Consider the following 14,528-nt stretch of genomic DNA (forward strand, 5'->3'; position numbering starts at 1 on the left):
TGGGTTTGTGTTTTTTTAATCAACGTAGATGGAAGTAAACATTAAACATTTGGTCAAGTGTAGCGTAACTTGCATTCATATTTTCATTGTTACGAATGGGAGGTATGTAGAGATACACAGAGACCTTGAGACTTCGTTGTTGTTGTTTATATTGCATACAAGCTAGTTGTCCACTGGAAACCAAAGATGAAGTATGAAGAAGGTTAGTTCTTAAAGGAAGGCTGTTCTTCATGCACAGCTTTTGTCAGTCCTGATTTCCCCCACAAGAAATAAAAACACAGAAAACCAAAATCATGTGGTGGCAGGGAAGGGAGTGATGTCACTGACCAGAAAAATACTTGAAAAGTCTGAATGCTCTCATTCAAGTCCAAAGGTGCTTGTTTCTTCAACAGCTGTCAACAGCTTTTCATACAACATAGAATATGAAGGGTAAGGTGGAAGATCCAGGCGATTGAAACATGTGTGCGCCCTGCAACAGAAAAAAAATGTGGGTGTCTAACATATTTGCAACTTTCTCAGAAATACATATCCACTTGTATAAATTGTACTGCTGAGCTTCCAAACAGCAACACTGAAAACTACACGTCTGCAAGCAAATACTGATTTTCCAAAGTTATGTTTGCCATCCACTACTTAAAGTAATGGTAGGACAAGGAAAGGATTTGCAGGGAAGAAGTATGAATGGGAGATTAACCCTTTCCCAGATCACTGTTTGCCCTTTCAGTCTTTCCCTTTAGACACATCCTCCCATTTGATCAACAATTATATTTCTGGCGGTATGATCGTAAATGTTGATTTATAGCTACTCATTATGTCAATTCCCATAGCCAAGGAGATTCCAAAAATTCAGGCAGCACTGTTGATCCATATCAACAATCCAGTTCAAGTGATTTCCATCTTTTGCTTTTTTTAAAGGTAACAGAACTTAAGTTAATTGAAAATACCTTGCACCACACCAGGAACAGCGAGCCATTATATTGCTCTTGAGAAAATGCATTACCCCCTCACCCTGCAGGCCACTGTGAACATTGCAGATAAGCTCAGAGGGGCCAGAAATTCTGAAGGCAGAAGGCAGGGACTAGTGTCATCACCATCCCTGTTGATCAAGTAGTGTTGGCGCTGCCCCCTTTGAACCCTGGCTTCACAACACCCCAGCCCATCTCAAAATTCTGGCTGACAGAGAGTAATTGTGGAAAGGACTATAGAGGGAAAGTGCCAGGTGGGGCAAAGTTTAAGCACCCTCCTCTGCCCAGCTGCATTTAGCCTCACTGCCTTTGTCTGTCAGAAAGCTGGAAAACCTGCATTTGACCCTGAAGATCAAGTGCTAGAACAAGTGCTTTCTAATTCAAGAATCCCAGTGATATTGCTGCAGACACCCACTTCCCAAAGTGGTGAGATGTTTCAGGCTCACTGCTACCAGGTTTAGTTTCTACCAGGTTTAGTTTCCTTTGCATAAAAAAGCATTGTGTTGTGTCCTATATTTGCTTTTATTTATATGAGTAAAACATAAGTGGAGGCAAACAGGCACTCTCACCAGACCAGCTGTAGAACCACTAATCTATTTGATCCCTACAGAGAGATCCTACACCTCAGAGAACTCCATCTTTAGATGACCTGCAGCTCCCTCTGTTCCTTTCTGCCTCTGAGCTGTAAAACTGCCAACTCCCTCTTTCCCTCCCCATCTGCGATCCAAGCGAGTCCTAATTGTGTCAAGAATTTTCAATGGGGAATCAGGGAGTCCCTGTTAGCAGTACTTCCAGGGAATGCATCCTGTTAACTTTCCACCCCACATCCCCATGACTGCTTGCTACCACCAACTAAGCCAGCTATGTAAGTGGGTTTTAAGAGAAGAAGGCAGGATTGCTTGGGGATGGCAAAATGGAGAGGATAAAAAAGACATTCTTCTCCAGTTTGGATTCTAATCTGAGCTAAATAAGAACCTGAGGATGGGTTAACTCTCATCTCTTTTCAGGCAAGTGTTACAAGCTCCCAAAACTCTTATCTGGGCCTGAGTTCAGCAAATTCCATCAGCATCTCTAGGCAAAACCATAGTGTTATGTCCAGTTGAAATAATCAGACAAGAAACTCACAACAGTATGCTTGTAACTCAGGAACAAGAAAATAAAAACGGCTTTTGTAGCTAAACCATCTAAAAGAGACAGCCTCTTTGAGCATGCATTTCACAGATGAATGTAAGCTCAAAAACATTAATATCTTCAGACTAACTGAACATAGGTCATAAATCTTGTCTAGAAGAACAATAAAGGCAAACAGAAAGTGGCCAATTATCTTCTTAGTACTCAACAGGCCAAAAGCCTGAGGCATCTCTTTAAAATTCTAAAACTTGTTGTTCTATTTGTACCCAGAAAAGTTAATTACAGTACTTTCTACAAGAATTCCATGCAATCTGTAGTTCAGTCCATTTTGTGAAAAGTGTGCGAACTACTCTAAAAGTTTGTTTTGGTGGGGAGTGGGGTGGGAGTGTTGGCACTGTAGTGTCAAATGGAACTCAGATTGGGCTATGGCAGATTCAGAGGCTTCATTCCTGAAAAGTTTGAACCAGTCTTGCCCATGGATTTGGGCTGATTTCATATTTGCCAGGGCACCCTTCCTTCCAAAGGAAGCTACAGGCGTGCTGCCAATTGTAGCTGAGCAATAACCATGACCTGCATCTGGAGTTTCCTGAAAGGCAACCACAGTTGACTTCAACATTTAAGGGTTCTTGTACAGGACACCTTCAACAGGTCCCCTAAAATATGGGAGGAATTGAGAACTTTCTCACAGTGTCTCCAACTTTCTTGGATGCATTGTGGGACTGGAGAGAGCATGGCAGGCCATTTGGGGCAGTTAGTCCACTGCTGGTTCTGGAGCCCTGGCAAATACCCAGCCCTCTGAAACTGGCCCAGAGATGAAAATGGGTAAAACTCTTCTCCAAACATGTCAACTAATTATAGTGAATGTCACCCCAGGCTGAGTTAATGCTGGTATGAAGTCTAGCTGGGCCATTTCCTTTAATTACAGGATGAAAGTGTATGTTGTGAATCATAATGGTTGTAGCTGAATGGGTGGCATGAAAGGGCAAAAGCCTGCTTGCCACAAGTGGGTGTGCTGGGCAAATCCTTCCTTTCTGGGACAGCCTCACCATTATAAAGAAAGGGGCAGCCTGTTAGGAGGGGCAAGTTCTTTGGGCCATTCAAGGACAGCAAACTTCAGATTATTTAGCTGATTGTAATTCTAGTGAAGGGGTACAATGGGTCAGTGGGTAAGATGCTGACCTTGTGGACCGGGTGGTTGCAGCTCAAATCCATAGTGCTGCAGAACAATCCCTAGTGATCTACTGTTACCTGCCCCAGCTTCTTCCAATCTAGCAGTTCCAAAGCATGCAAATACAAGTAGATAAATAGGTACCACTTTGCTGAGAAGGTAACAACATTCTGTGTGTGAAAGTGTCTAGTCATGCTGGCCACATGGCCACGGAAGCATTGCCGGACAATGCTGACTGTTCAGCTTAGATGAGTACCACCCCTAGAGTCAGACACAACTAGCACACATGTTCGGGGGGCGGGGGGACTTTTAGCTGGCTTAATACTAGTGAACAAACCTGGCTTCATGCTAGTGGGAATAACCTTACATTGATATGACAAAGGCTGCAAGCAAACTTATGCAGCTGTCAGAGTTTGCTGCCTGTCTGTTGGCACCGCTAGCTGTGGTTCCTGCCATAATGTATCCCTACAGCACCTTGTGGAAGAGGCCTTTGCAGCCCATACCTCTGAAAAGGGTCTGCCCCAAGCAGGAGGAGGGAGTAAGCAGAGAACTCTGGCCCTCAGCCTGAGAAATAGTCTTTGCAAAACCTGCAACCAAACCTGCACAGATACCAGAGACTTAGATACCTTGTACCTGCCCTGAGTGAGGCCACACCCAGAGGCACCTCAACCAGGTGCACTCCACAGTCTCATAAGGGAGAGGTTTGCCCACTCATTCCCTTGAGAGGGGGTTGCCCCACAGCAAGGGGGAGAGGTCCACTAATTTCTTCTGGCCCCAAACTGTATGAGCTATGTGCTAGCAGGGAATTTTGCTCCTAATGGTTGAAGAAGTTATTTCAGGCTTCAGTCACATGAATATATCAAAATGAATGGATATTTTTATAACTCCAAAGTCCCCTTAATATGGATATCAAGTTTCAAATGTCTAGGTTTCATCAATTTGGAACTACATTGGTGAGAAATAAGCAGACACACATCCTGTTTTTATAGGTTTTTTTTTTTAACCAAGACCAAAATATCTTAGGGCTTCTCTGTTCTCCTAGCTATTCTGCATCTTTTCAAAACAACTTACATAATGGTGCCATGAATCTAATGAAATGTGACCAGCATGCTACAAGTTTTTCTTCTGCCACATCACAATGGTAAAAGAAAAGATGGAATACCAAGGACAGCTATCTTACAAATAGTAACACATGGTACTTTTAAGCATTTACCTGAAAGCACTCTAGCTTGTAAGAAAAGGAAAAGACTTGAGTAGGCCTGAGTTTATTCAGCTTTCATAGATCTATTCATCTGGCTGAGAGTGCTATCTAGGCCTCATTCCTTTCACCCGTGCAACAACCTTTAGGTTAGAATTACAAACACTGACCTTGAATTCCTTGATATGCATGCTGGTTAAACTGGCTATTAGTTTGGCTATTGGGTGGTATAGAAATTCTTGTTACTGTTATTGTTACTGTTACTACTACTACTAATAAACCAAACACCAAGAGTGGGGGAGGGGTTTCTGCCAAATCTCTCTCAGCTGTGAAATCTTCCCAACACTAGGCTCTGTGCAGGTGCAAAGCTCATACGTGTGAGTCACAGACACCACTAAGGAGAAAAGTCACTTCCAATTATTTTGACCTGGATATAATGTTTACAAAGTGAAGTCTATGGCTGCAATACAAATGGTCCATTCTTCTTTTTATCTCTTTCCATCCATGCCTTCAGCAATGCAGGAAGGGTGTTTAAAGGAGTCCTATTTTAAGAAGCCTGCATCCTGACATCTAGTCTAGAGCACATTGTCAGGTGTCCCTGGTGGTTAGAGATTTTTGATGGGCCCAGCATCTACAAAAGCTCCAAAACTTAAAATTTAGATGAGGCCTTTCTAAGCACAGCTATGATTTAGGGCACAATCCTCTGTGACTGCTGTCTTTTAGACGGAAGACTCCGAGTTTGGAAGCTTCCCAAAACCCAATGCCCGAGTGGGCTGTTGCCAGTGGAACAGGAAAAGTACAGAGGTGCTTTCACCTTGGATTCTCTTCCAATTCAACAAAACAAGCAGCTGCAGGAGCTCATCTAGTTCACTTACTGGCAAGTCAACAGATACAGATGTTGAAAAGGGCATAGGAGTCTAGTGCTCCTGTCCTCCTATCTTTCCTTCTCTTCCTCGCCTAATACAATGCCCTCCTTTTCAACCTCTACCAGGTCACTTGAGGTCCCTTGTGTGACCTTAAGAAAGCAGCTGGTAGAGTTCTTCCTGCAAGGGACCTAATATCAGATTTCCTCTCCTGAGGTCATAGGAGAAGGAATCAGAAATATCTATGTTGCTTGGGACTCTTCACAGCATGACTGTTCTCGTAAGGGACTCCCTGAGTTTGTTTTTAAGGTGGATGCATTATAATAGAAAATGAAGAAGTGATTTTAAATTATTTTTATATTGTGCGTATCATATAAACCTTCATGTCCCTTTACCATGTTATAAATGGAAATGAAGTAATATCAAGAGAATCCCAGCAATAGTACTAATGAACTCAATAAAGTACAAGCATACCTTGGAAGGGATGTTATTTTACCCCACTTCTCTATACAGAAGCGCCGTAGTCCATTGCTTCCTCGAAGGGCTGCAAAGCCCTCATATGGCACACTAGATGTTCCAGTGACAAACTGCAGCAACCGTAGCCTTTGCTCATTGTTGAACCTCTCTACAGCTGCCCAGAACCATCGTATTACAATATGTCCATCGTGGTAACCTAAAACAGAAGGTGTGCAAATAAGAAATGCATTAGAAATATAGAAACAGAAGTCACAAACATGGTGATGAAATAAAATAATATAATGCTCTGCCTTTTCTTGCTCTCTCTTTTGTTCTAGGCCTAGCTAAAGGTAAAAGTAAGGGATTTTCAGACTTTTTACTTTTAGGGAACACTTTCCACATTAATTGGCATCCACATTACAGAGGAGTCTGAGATAGATCTTAGGGTGCTTACTAATTTCATGTGGGGTACATTGCAAGCCTCTGGAGCTCGCTGCCATGCTGCATGAATTGGGAGTGTGCCCTGAAACATGCTCAACTTTTTCCATGCTGCACATTTCACAGAAAAATCAATAAAAGTGGGCAAGTCATCTTTCAGGGAAGCTTGTCTATTGATAAGCTTCCCAGGAACCATACATTCCCTGGAAATGCAGAGTTTGAAACACAGATACGCAAAAGCTGGTGTGACAAACTATGCAGCTAAGTCCTAATGCTCTTACACTAAGGAATACTGGATTCCTTCAGCCGAAAAAGATTTGCTTCCAAAACCACAAGGAGTACTAGAAATGTATTTTTATACTGATTTTTTTAAATACTGAAATGACCAGGTTATCTATTCTTCTTCAGTTATTCTACATCCCAGCACTAGTTCAAACTATGCTGCAACCCTGTCAAAATTTCTCTGTAGGATATGTTGCATGCCCATCATTAAGCTCCTCAGTTACATATAGGAAGAACAAGCAATAGATGCATGCACTGGTACATGAATTGCAACAATTCATGTAATAGCTGCAAGTCCACAAAAAACTATCTGTGAGTGCAGTGAAATAATATCCTACACTTTTAAGAAATTGTGCAAGGAGGGTGCACCGGAGGGCAAGTGCAAGCAATCCTAATAGGATAATTTTGTACTGGTGGTAGGGAATCCCAACTCATAGTCCACCCTTTCCCAACCGCATGCCATCCATATTGTAGTCTCCATGTTGGCTGCAGATGATGGAAGTTATGACTCAAGATGAATCATGCTGAGAAAGGCTGCTGTAGTTTATAGGACAGACTATTTGTATGCAGCCTCTCTTAAAGAGATCAGTGAGGATTTCCAGCAGGAAAATCATAGAATAGTAGAGTTGGAAGGGGCCATGAAGGCCATTTGGTCCAACCCCCTGTTGGTGCAGGACACCAATTTACAACATCCCACTCAGATGCTGTCCAGTTTCTTTTTGAATATTTCTAGTGTGGGAGAGCCCACAACCTCTCTAGGCAGTGGGCTCTGTCATATTGCTTGGACAGTAAGGAAGCTTTTCCTGATACAAAATGAAAGCAAAGACATCATGAAATGGAAGATGTAAGGAAAAACAACTGCATAGTTTACCACCCCGATATTCTGTGTTGTTGCGCCAGTCATTAAGGTCTATTTCAGCTGTGCCAGCTATAACCAATTCTAGCTCTCTAGCATCGAAAACCGAGACAAGCCTTGAATCTACAACCTGAAAAACAAATGCACATCTTTGCAGTTTTTGTAGCTAGCAGTAAAACATCCCAAACAGACTTGACAAACCAGGAAAAAGAAGACCTTCAGATTTCTCTACACAGGGTTGACACTTTGGCAACAAACTGCCAATCTGCATTCTGAGCATCAAGGATCTGAAGTAAGCTTTTCCTCAGGTAGAATATTGTAGACTTTGGCATCACGCAGGCATCTATTACATTGCCACTTAATAAAATACATATGCAAGCAAACTGAGTTGAGGGAAGTTGTTCCAATTACATTATCATTCTGTTAATTAAGTGTATCCCATTTCCTGTCATTAACAACAAATCAACAAATGTCTATATTAGTATGCTATGACTAAACTGAATTTAAGATGGGGTTTTTTTTGCCATAAGCAGTGCTGGCCAGTGTAAAAACTAGATGCAAAAGGAAGCAAAGGAAACAAAAGCATAAGCTGAATCACTAAGGAAGTAGCAATGCACAACATAGCAACAAAGATGTACATTGGCATGTCACCCACATGCCAGTGTCCTTCTGGGCACTGCTGAGTGGTCAGCATCTGTTAATGTTTAAGGCAATATGCATTTCTATCAGGGGCTGCTGGTTCCTGGGTACTTCTTGTCACGGTTATCCTGAGCTAGAAAAGGGATACTTTGTTGAGCAGAACATTTCCTGTTACTTTATTTTTTCAAAGCAGTATTAGCAAATGACCTTAACGATAAAGAATGTTATCTCACAATATCTGTTGCTTAACTTGTTCCCTCTCCACCAAACCCCACCACTGGAAGCAAGGGCCATTGGATATAAACAGCTTGAGTATTATATTCCTTGTAGGAACAAATCCTCAAGTATTTTAATAAAATAGAGTAAAAGTAAGGGTAAAAGTAGAGAATTGAGAAGAACAGACATGCCTTTGGAGTCTTTCACAATTCTTGTAGTAGTGAAGCTGTTTTGTGTATACCACTTGTGCCCATGCAGTTTATTTTTTTAAGCTACACCCCTGGTCGGCATAAAAAGAAACACAATATTTATTTGGTTCAGTAGTGTTAAGGTCAAAAACCATTTAATCAAGAGTCACAGGGCAATATCTAATACGAGTTAGCTAATACCATAGAAGTTCAACTAGTAGATCCCTATTAAGATTCCAAGATGTGTAAGCATGATTGTGTGACAAGTGTTGGATAAATCTGTTAGTATCAGTTTGCTTCAGTTTCTTGTTTTGCAATCAATTCACCCCAAATCATGAGTTTAAAATAATCATGAAAGTCCAAATACATTTTAATAGCACACTTCTCCCAGTACATGTGATTTTGGGCACAAATTGGCTTAATACACACAATGTAAGCATTTTTCTCAACATAATGCATTTTAACATTATTTTCACAAATATGCACATTGTTCTGTACACCTGTTCTGCCTGATTGACATTTTTGTATGCATTCTTGATTCCACTAGAAATTAGGAGAACTGCAAATTTCAAACAATAAGTGTTAGTTTGAAACTAGGAAATTGGGGAAGCTCACATTAAAATAAATTTCTTCTTTGTCTTCCCTATGAGTCCATTTTACTTCTCCAATCAGAAAGTACAGTTTATTGATTTATTGTTATATGGCTACCATTGTGCACATGACTCTGCCAATTTGACCCCGCTACTTACTTCATAAAAGCCACGGACCAGTGCCTCTGTTTGCTGAACAACACCTCTTTCCACTCGCCACTTGACCATTCTTTCAATATACTCCTTCTTATTCTTTTCAGTCACCTGGGTATTTGCACCCCCAGATTTCAACTCCCTTTCTGTTACCTAGCAAAGAAACAGATCATTAAACGATCAATACCTGTTAACATTACAAATACTCTCAAGTTCTACTGAAGTGTCACTGATCTGCCTCACTTCTCTTTTATTCCCACTTCAGCCATTTCTTACCTTCTTATACCTTTCAGGTCTCTCCACCAGCACATTTAGTACAGACAATCGTCTTCTTCCTATGTAAACTTGCCTGTTTCAGCTCTTTAATTCACCATCTCTGGTAGGTTATTATTTGCTTACCTGTCCAAACACTTCCTCATTCACAGTGAAAGTGAGGTCCAGGATATCAGTAATGTTGTTGTCCTTCATCCACTGTAAACTTTGATGGAACTCCTCATCCAGGTACTCCAAATCGCTAAGGTCACATGGCCTGATTGTACAACAGAACACAAGTAATGGCCTCTAGAATGGCTTATTGCAATAACCTGAAGCACCACAATTCCAAGTACAGCACAAGTAAACATTTGCACAACTGATTAGAGAACAAGCCCACTGATGTTACTATCTATGACAGCTAATGAAGTATCAGATGTTGAAGAGAATTTGTTGCCTTGTTGGCATTTGGTTAGCCAGTCTTGGAAACTGCCAGCTTGACTAGGTAGACTTACAGTCAGATCCACCAGGGCTACTAGGTGCTTCTCACCTAGAAGTACCATCTTCCATCCTGGAAGATGGAGTACCACAAACACATATGGCAGTGTGTACACACGCTGAGGCCACTATGCTAGCTCATGGCTAATTGCCCTGTTTCTTTAGACTATCGAAGTGCAACTGCTTGTTTTGTGGGTGCTGCTAGTCACCGGCCAGTTTTACACAAACATTTATGTAAATGTACAGCAGTGGAACCAATCACCTAGGGAGGTTGTAGATTCTCCCACATTGGGGCATTCAAGAGGCAGTTGGACTGCCATCCTTAGCTGGAGTCCTGCATTGAGCAGGGAGTTGGACTCAATGGCTTTGTAGAACCCTGCCAACTCTACTATCCTATTTGCACAAATGCAGCTGAAACGCATTCAAATGGAATGTGAGTAATGCTGAATTACTTACAGCAGAGCCACTTCCCCCCACCCCTCACAAGGTAGGGGAGTGCTCACTTTTTAGCAGAAAGTTTAGTTGTTCAGGCCTACTTCATCTAGATTGGAGAGTCCATATTTCATATGAAGGGAAGTGGATGAGATGTATTGCACTAGGTAGCCTATGTACAGCATAGCATCTTATTATGCAAAGTAATCAGACAGTGTACATAACAGATATTTTAAAAATGATCCAAATGCAGCATGCTCTCTCCAGTGAAACTATCCTAGCACCAATGGTGTCAAATTTGCAGCACCAAGTTACGTTTTTCCTCTACTGCAAGTCGTCTGACTGCTTTGGTGAGCTTCTTAATTTAGCTGTTTCACCAAGATGTGGTTAACTGTGTTTAGGTAAATTGTTCAAGTTTTTCCATTGTTTCCATTTTTGCTGTAAGATGCCTTGAGGCATTTTGCTAAGAAAAGCAGCTAAGGGACTTAAATCATCATCATCCATCCACCCCAAAGGAAGATAATACAATCTTGGATCAATCCTGCCTTTTAATGTAGAGAATACTCACAGCCTTAACAATGCCTTGTAGAATGGCCTTGTGAAGAAGGCATCCAGAAGATACTGATGAATTAGAGCAAGGCCAAGGATACGGCCGCTGAACCGGAACCTGCCACAGACAGAACATGGAATAAATTATGTGCAGAACACGGGATAAAAATGTGGAACATTCTCCTCTAATTCTCATGAGGGCTTTTTTTCTTTCCGATTTCCTTTGCCATCCCATTCTTTAAAACTCTAGGAGGGAAAGGTCAAGGGATTTCCCCCTCAATATGCAAGTTCTTTTGGTGAATTTATCATACGAATATTTTTATGTGATCTGTCCTCATTATCTATACTGTTTCCTTCAGCCTCACAAATTGACTCAGTTGTGCCAAAATGTCACTAAAAAGGGAAGAATGAAACCACAGAATCAGCCTAAATTAATCACCATGCTGTAAACAAAACTGATGTCATGAGGCACAGTCCTTCTCCCAAGGACTGAACACTGCTTCTGAGTTCTTTTTCACAATACTTTATTGTTACATGTCCTTTTTGTCAAACATCTCTGAGTTCACTCAGAATAAAGTGTTAAACCCTCTCTGAGCCCTCCCATTAATCTTTGTCCTGTTTAAGAGACTTTCTCCATCAATGCTCAGATGCGGGTCACTGGCATTCCTTGCCTGTCTCCGCCCCTCCTGCAGCTCCGACAACTGGATCTCCCACCTGTGTTACCTCCTCAGGGGAAGGGGGCTCTACATCTGACAGACTATTCAGCTCTTGGTGCACACCCTGGGAAGACCCCGAACATGCCTCCCGTTCTCCCATTGGCAGATCGGAGCTCTCATCATCTTCCACCCCTGCTCCCCTTGCTGGGCTATCTCTCCATTCCCATGGGATGGTTGGTCACCATCCCCACCCAGCTGGAGCAACAGTGCTTGAGCTGCAGACATTCCCTGGCCTTGATCTGATTCTGTTATTTGCTGACATTCCAAAACTGCTTCAACTTCACTGTCAGAACTCAAATTCCAATCAAATCTATCAACAGACCACAGCCCTTCTGGCTGCTTTTCCCTGTGTGAATCCAACTGATTTGAGCCAATTTCAATATATCTGAAGGAACTGGCTCCTGGAGCAGCTGCACATTTGTCCTTCATGCATTAAGGCAGATGCACATAAGACCCCAAAATTGCTGTTCGTGACCTGATTTGCTTGTGAACAGAGGCATTCGTGAACTGAGGTACCACTGTAAGTTCTGTCCGTTCTAGAGAAGGGGGTTACTTTGTTCCAACGATAATTAACACATGAAGGTGTTTTCATAGCAGAGATGAAAGAGAATTGCATGGTATATTGGAAAACCAGTTCAATTCATTTGTGTTACAATGCAATGTGTTGCAAGTGAACAGTACCACAACAGTAGAAGGACAAGCTGGGTTAAAAATCTCCACAATGAAAGCCAGATGTTGAAAGCATGTAAGTTAAAGTGGATAAAATATCCTTCTCAGCTGTTAACACAGTTTTTGTAGCAAGGTCTTGATGAAACTTGAGGTTTCCTCCACCTTTTTTATGGATTAAGGGCAGGAATAGACAGGAAAATGTCTATGATATAAGAGAGGATTCTCGTTTGCAATTTTATGGGGCTTACTTTAAAAACTTCCCAATCAACCCGCTTATGATTATCTCTAAAACTGTCAAGTGGATAAACTTCTAATCTCCTCTCTGTGTTGGCTCAGAGTATCATTCCTTCATTATTAATAATCCTTTTGTGGAAGAGACTCTTACATATTTATTCCCCTACCAGTTACACTTTCTCCTATTTTTACACTTAAAATAATAATTGTTATTCTGTATCTTCTGCTGATTATAGCAAATATATAGCTGCTTAAAGTAGATTAATAATTTCTGTTAACTTAATTTGATTTTGCAGTTTACATAGGAAGTGTTGCACAAACAGGTGGGAAGACAGAAATCAGTTAATAAAAGGTACATAACAGATAATGAGTTTCTCTATGGGTGAATATAATGCAATGAATATACTTTTAAGGAATTGTTCTAAATTTCTTGGGGCTGCTTTCTACAGTGAGACAATGCAAACCAGGTAATAAATATTGCCTTACTGAGTTTGGATTGTTCCATCAAAATATCAAGTTATACTTGAATACATGAGGGGAAAGTCTGTCAACAAACAAGAGTGTTTATGGGGAGGTTAACTTAAAAAAACAAAACAAAAACCCACCAGAGTCCTGGGGTTTAGGACAGATACTACCTGCAGTTGCATGCAATAACTTTAAAATGGCACCTTCCACACCACTGCAACATGCAAAGGACAGCAAACAGATTGGTGCTGTGGCTACTCTGATAGTTTAATTTTAAATTGGACACAGCAAGGGCAGCCCTTCTTACAGAAGATAGCTTCAGAGCGAAGATTGTCCCTAGCAGCCCCTCAAGTACAGGAATGCCCTCTATAAAACGGGGTACATTGTAGCCATAAGCCATACCAGAACAGCTTCACCCCCCACTTTTTTTTTTTGCCTGACATGTTATTCTTTTTGCTTGAAATGCAGTTTTTAAAGTCACAAAAATTCTGCAAAAAAGTTAGTAGCAGCACTATTATTAGGTACTTTAACCTTGCACTAACCTTTTGGAGTCATCCTTTTTGGAATGCTTTAAAATACTAATGTAGAAACATATTGCACTTTCTAAAAAATAATGAAATGAAATGATCAGAAAATGCAGGGAGATACTTCTCTCATGGAATTTAAAGATGATATAGTTTGGTAAGCTGAGGTTTTCAGGTAAATTAAAATGTACATAGAAGAACAAACAGCATTACATCAAACCTTACCTAGAGGGCAAATACCTCTGTTAAACCTGACTCTTGTTTATATTCCTAAGTGGAATGTTGGGGTGGGGAATTATTGGAGGAGGAGGAGGAGGAGGGGAAAACCTCTCACAGAGAAGGCTGTCAATAGCTATGTGTTCAGAGGACTTGTATGTTGCCTTCAGTATCAGAGACAATGTGGCTATTTCCACTAGTTGCTGGGGAACATGGATAGGAGCTGCTGTAGCATTCATGTCCTGCTTGTGGGCTTCCCTCAGGCAGCTGGCTGACTATGTTGGGAACAGAACATTGTACTAAACAGATGCTCCATTTATGTGCTTAACTAAATAGTAGATTCTTTGGACAAAAAATGGATCACCTTCATACCTTGCTTACAGATTTCCTGGGGCAGTTGGATGGCTCCTGTTCAGTACAGGAATGCTTGATGTGATCCTGTAAGGGTCTCATACTTTTATGAGGCTCCATTCTGGTTCTTTTCATTCATTTGTCTTCCCCTGCCCCTCATTTATTTTTGTCCATTAGTTCTGGAAAGAAGTTACTGCAGCAGATAAGCAATTGGAACTTCAACTACATAAGCCAAGATCCTTAGAAGTGGAACCACATGGGCAACTGATACTGCCTTCAATGGAAAAAAAGTGTGTGGTGGGTGGTGGTGTTGCAATGGATAAAGTTAGAGAAGGACTGGGTTCAGACAACACAATAACTCACATTTCAAGAACAACCCACAGTTCAATGACAACCCAAACTCAACCCTTGAGTGTGGGTTTTCATGTTTTCTGAACTCAGGTGTGGTGTTATATAGCTATTCCTATGGATTTTTCTCC

The 14,528-nt window shown here is 41.3% G+C and overlaps 1 protein-coding gene across 1 annotated transcript in view; it reads right to left on the minus strand.

Moving 5' to 3' along the window:
* Window positions 1–310: 310 nt before the first annotated feature.
* Window positions 311–14,528, minus strand: part of HECW1 (HECT, C2 and WW domain containing E3 ubiquitin protein ligase 1) — a 145,697-nt gene continuing 131,479 nt past the window's right edge. Inside the window, exons 22-27 of the mRNA XM_044419120.1 lie at window positions 10,894–10,992; window positions 9,543–9,672; window positions 9,150–9,296; window positions 7,373–7,487; window positions 5,800–5,998; window positions 311–469 (exon numbers count right to left, since the gene is read on the minus strand). Of these exons, the coding sequence (XP_044275055.1) occupies window positions 358–469; window positions 5,800–5,998; window positions 7,373–7,487; window positions 9,150–9,296; window positions 9,543–9,672; window positions 10,894–10,992 (802 nt within the window). The 3' untranslated portion in view covers window positions 311–357. The remainder of the gene's footprint in view (window positions 470–5,799; window positions 5,999–7,372; window positions 7,488–9,149; window positions 9,297–9,542; window positions 9,673–10,893; window positions 10,993–14,528) is intronic.

Source organism: Varanus komodoensis, unplaced genomic scaffold (assembly GCF_004798865.1).
Source record: "Varanus komodoensis strain SLA01 unplaced genomic scaffold, ASM479886v1 scaffold10, whole genome shotgun sequence".
In the NCBI taxonomy this organism is placed as follows: Eukaryota; Metazoa; Chordata; class Lepidosauria; order Squamata; family Varanidae; genus Varanus; species Varanus komodoensis.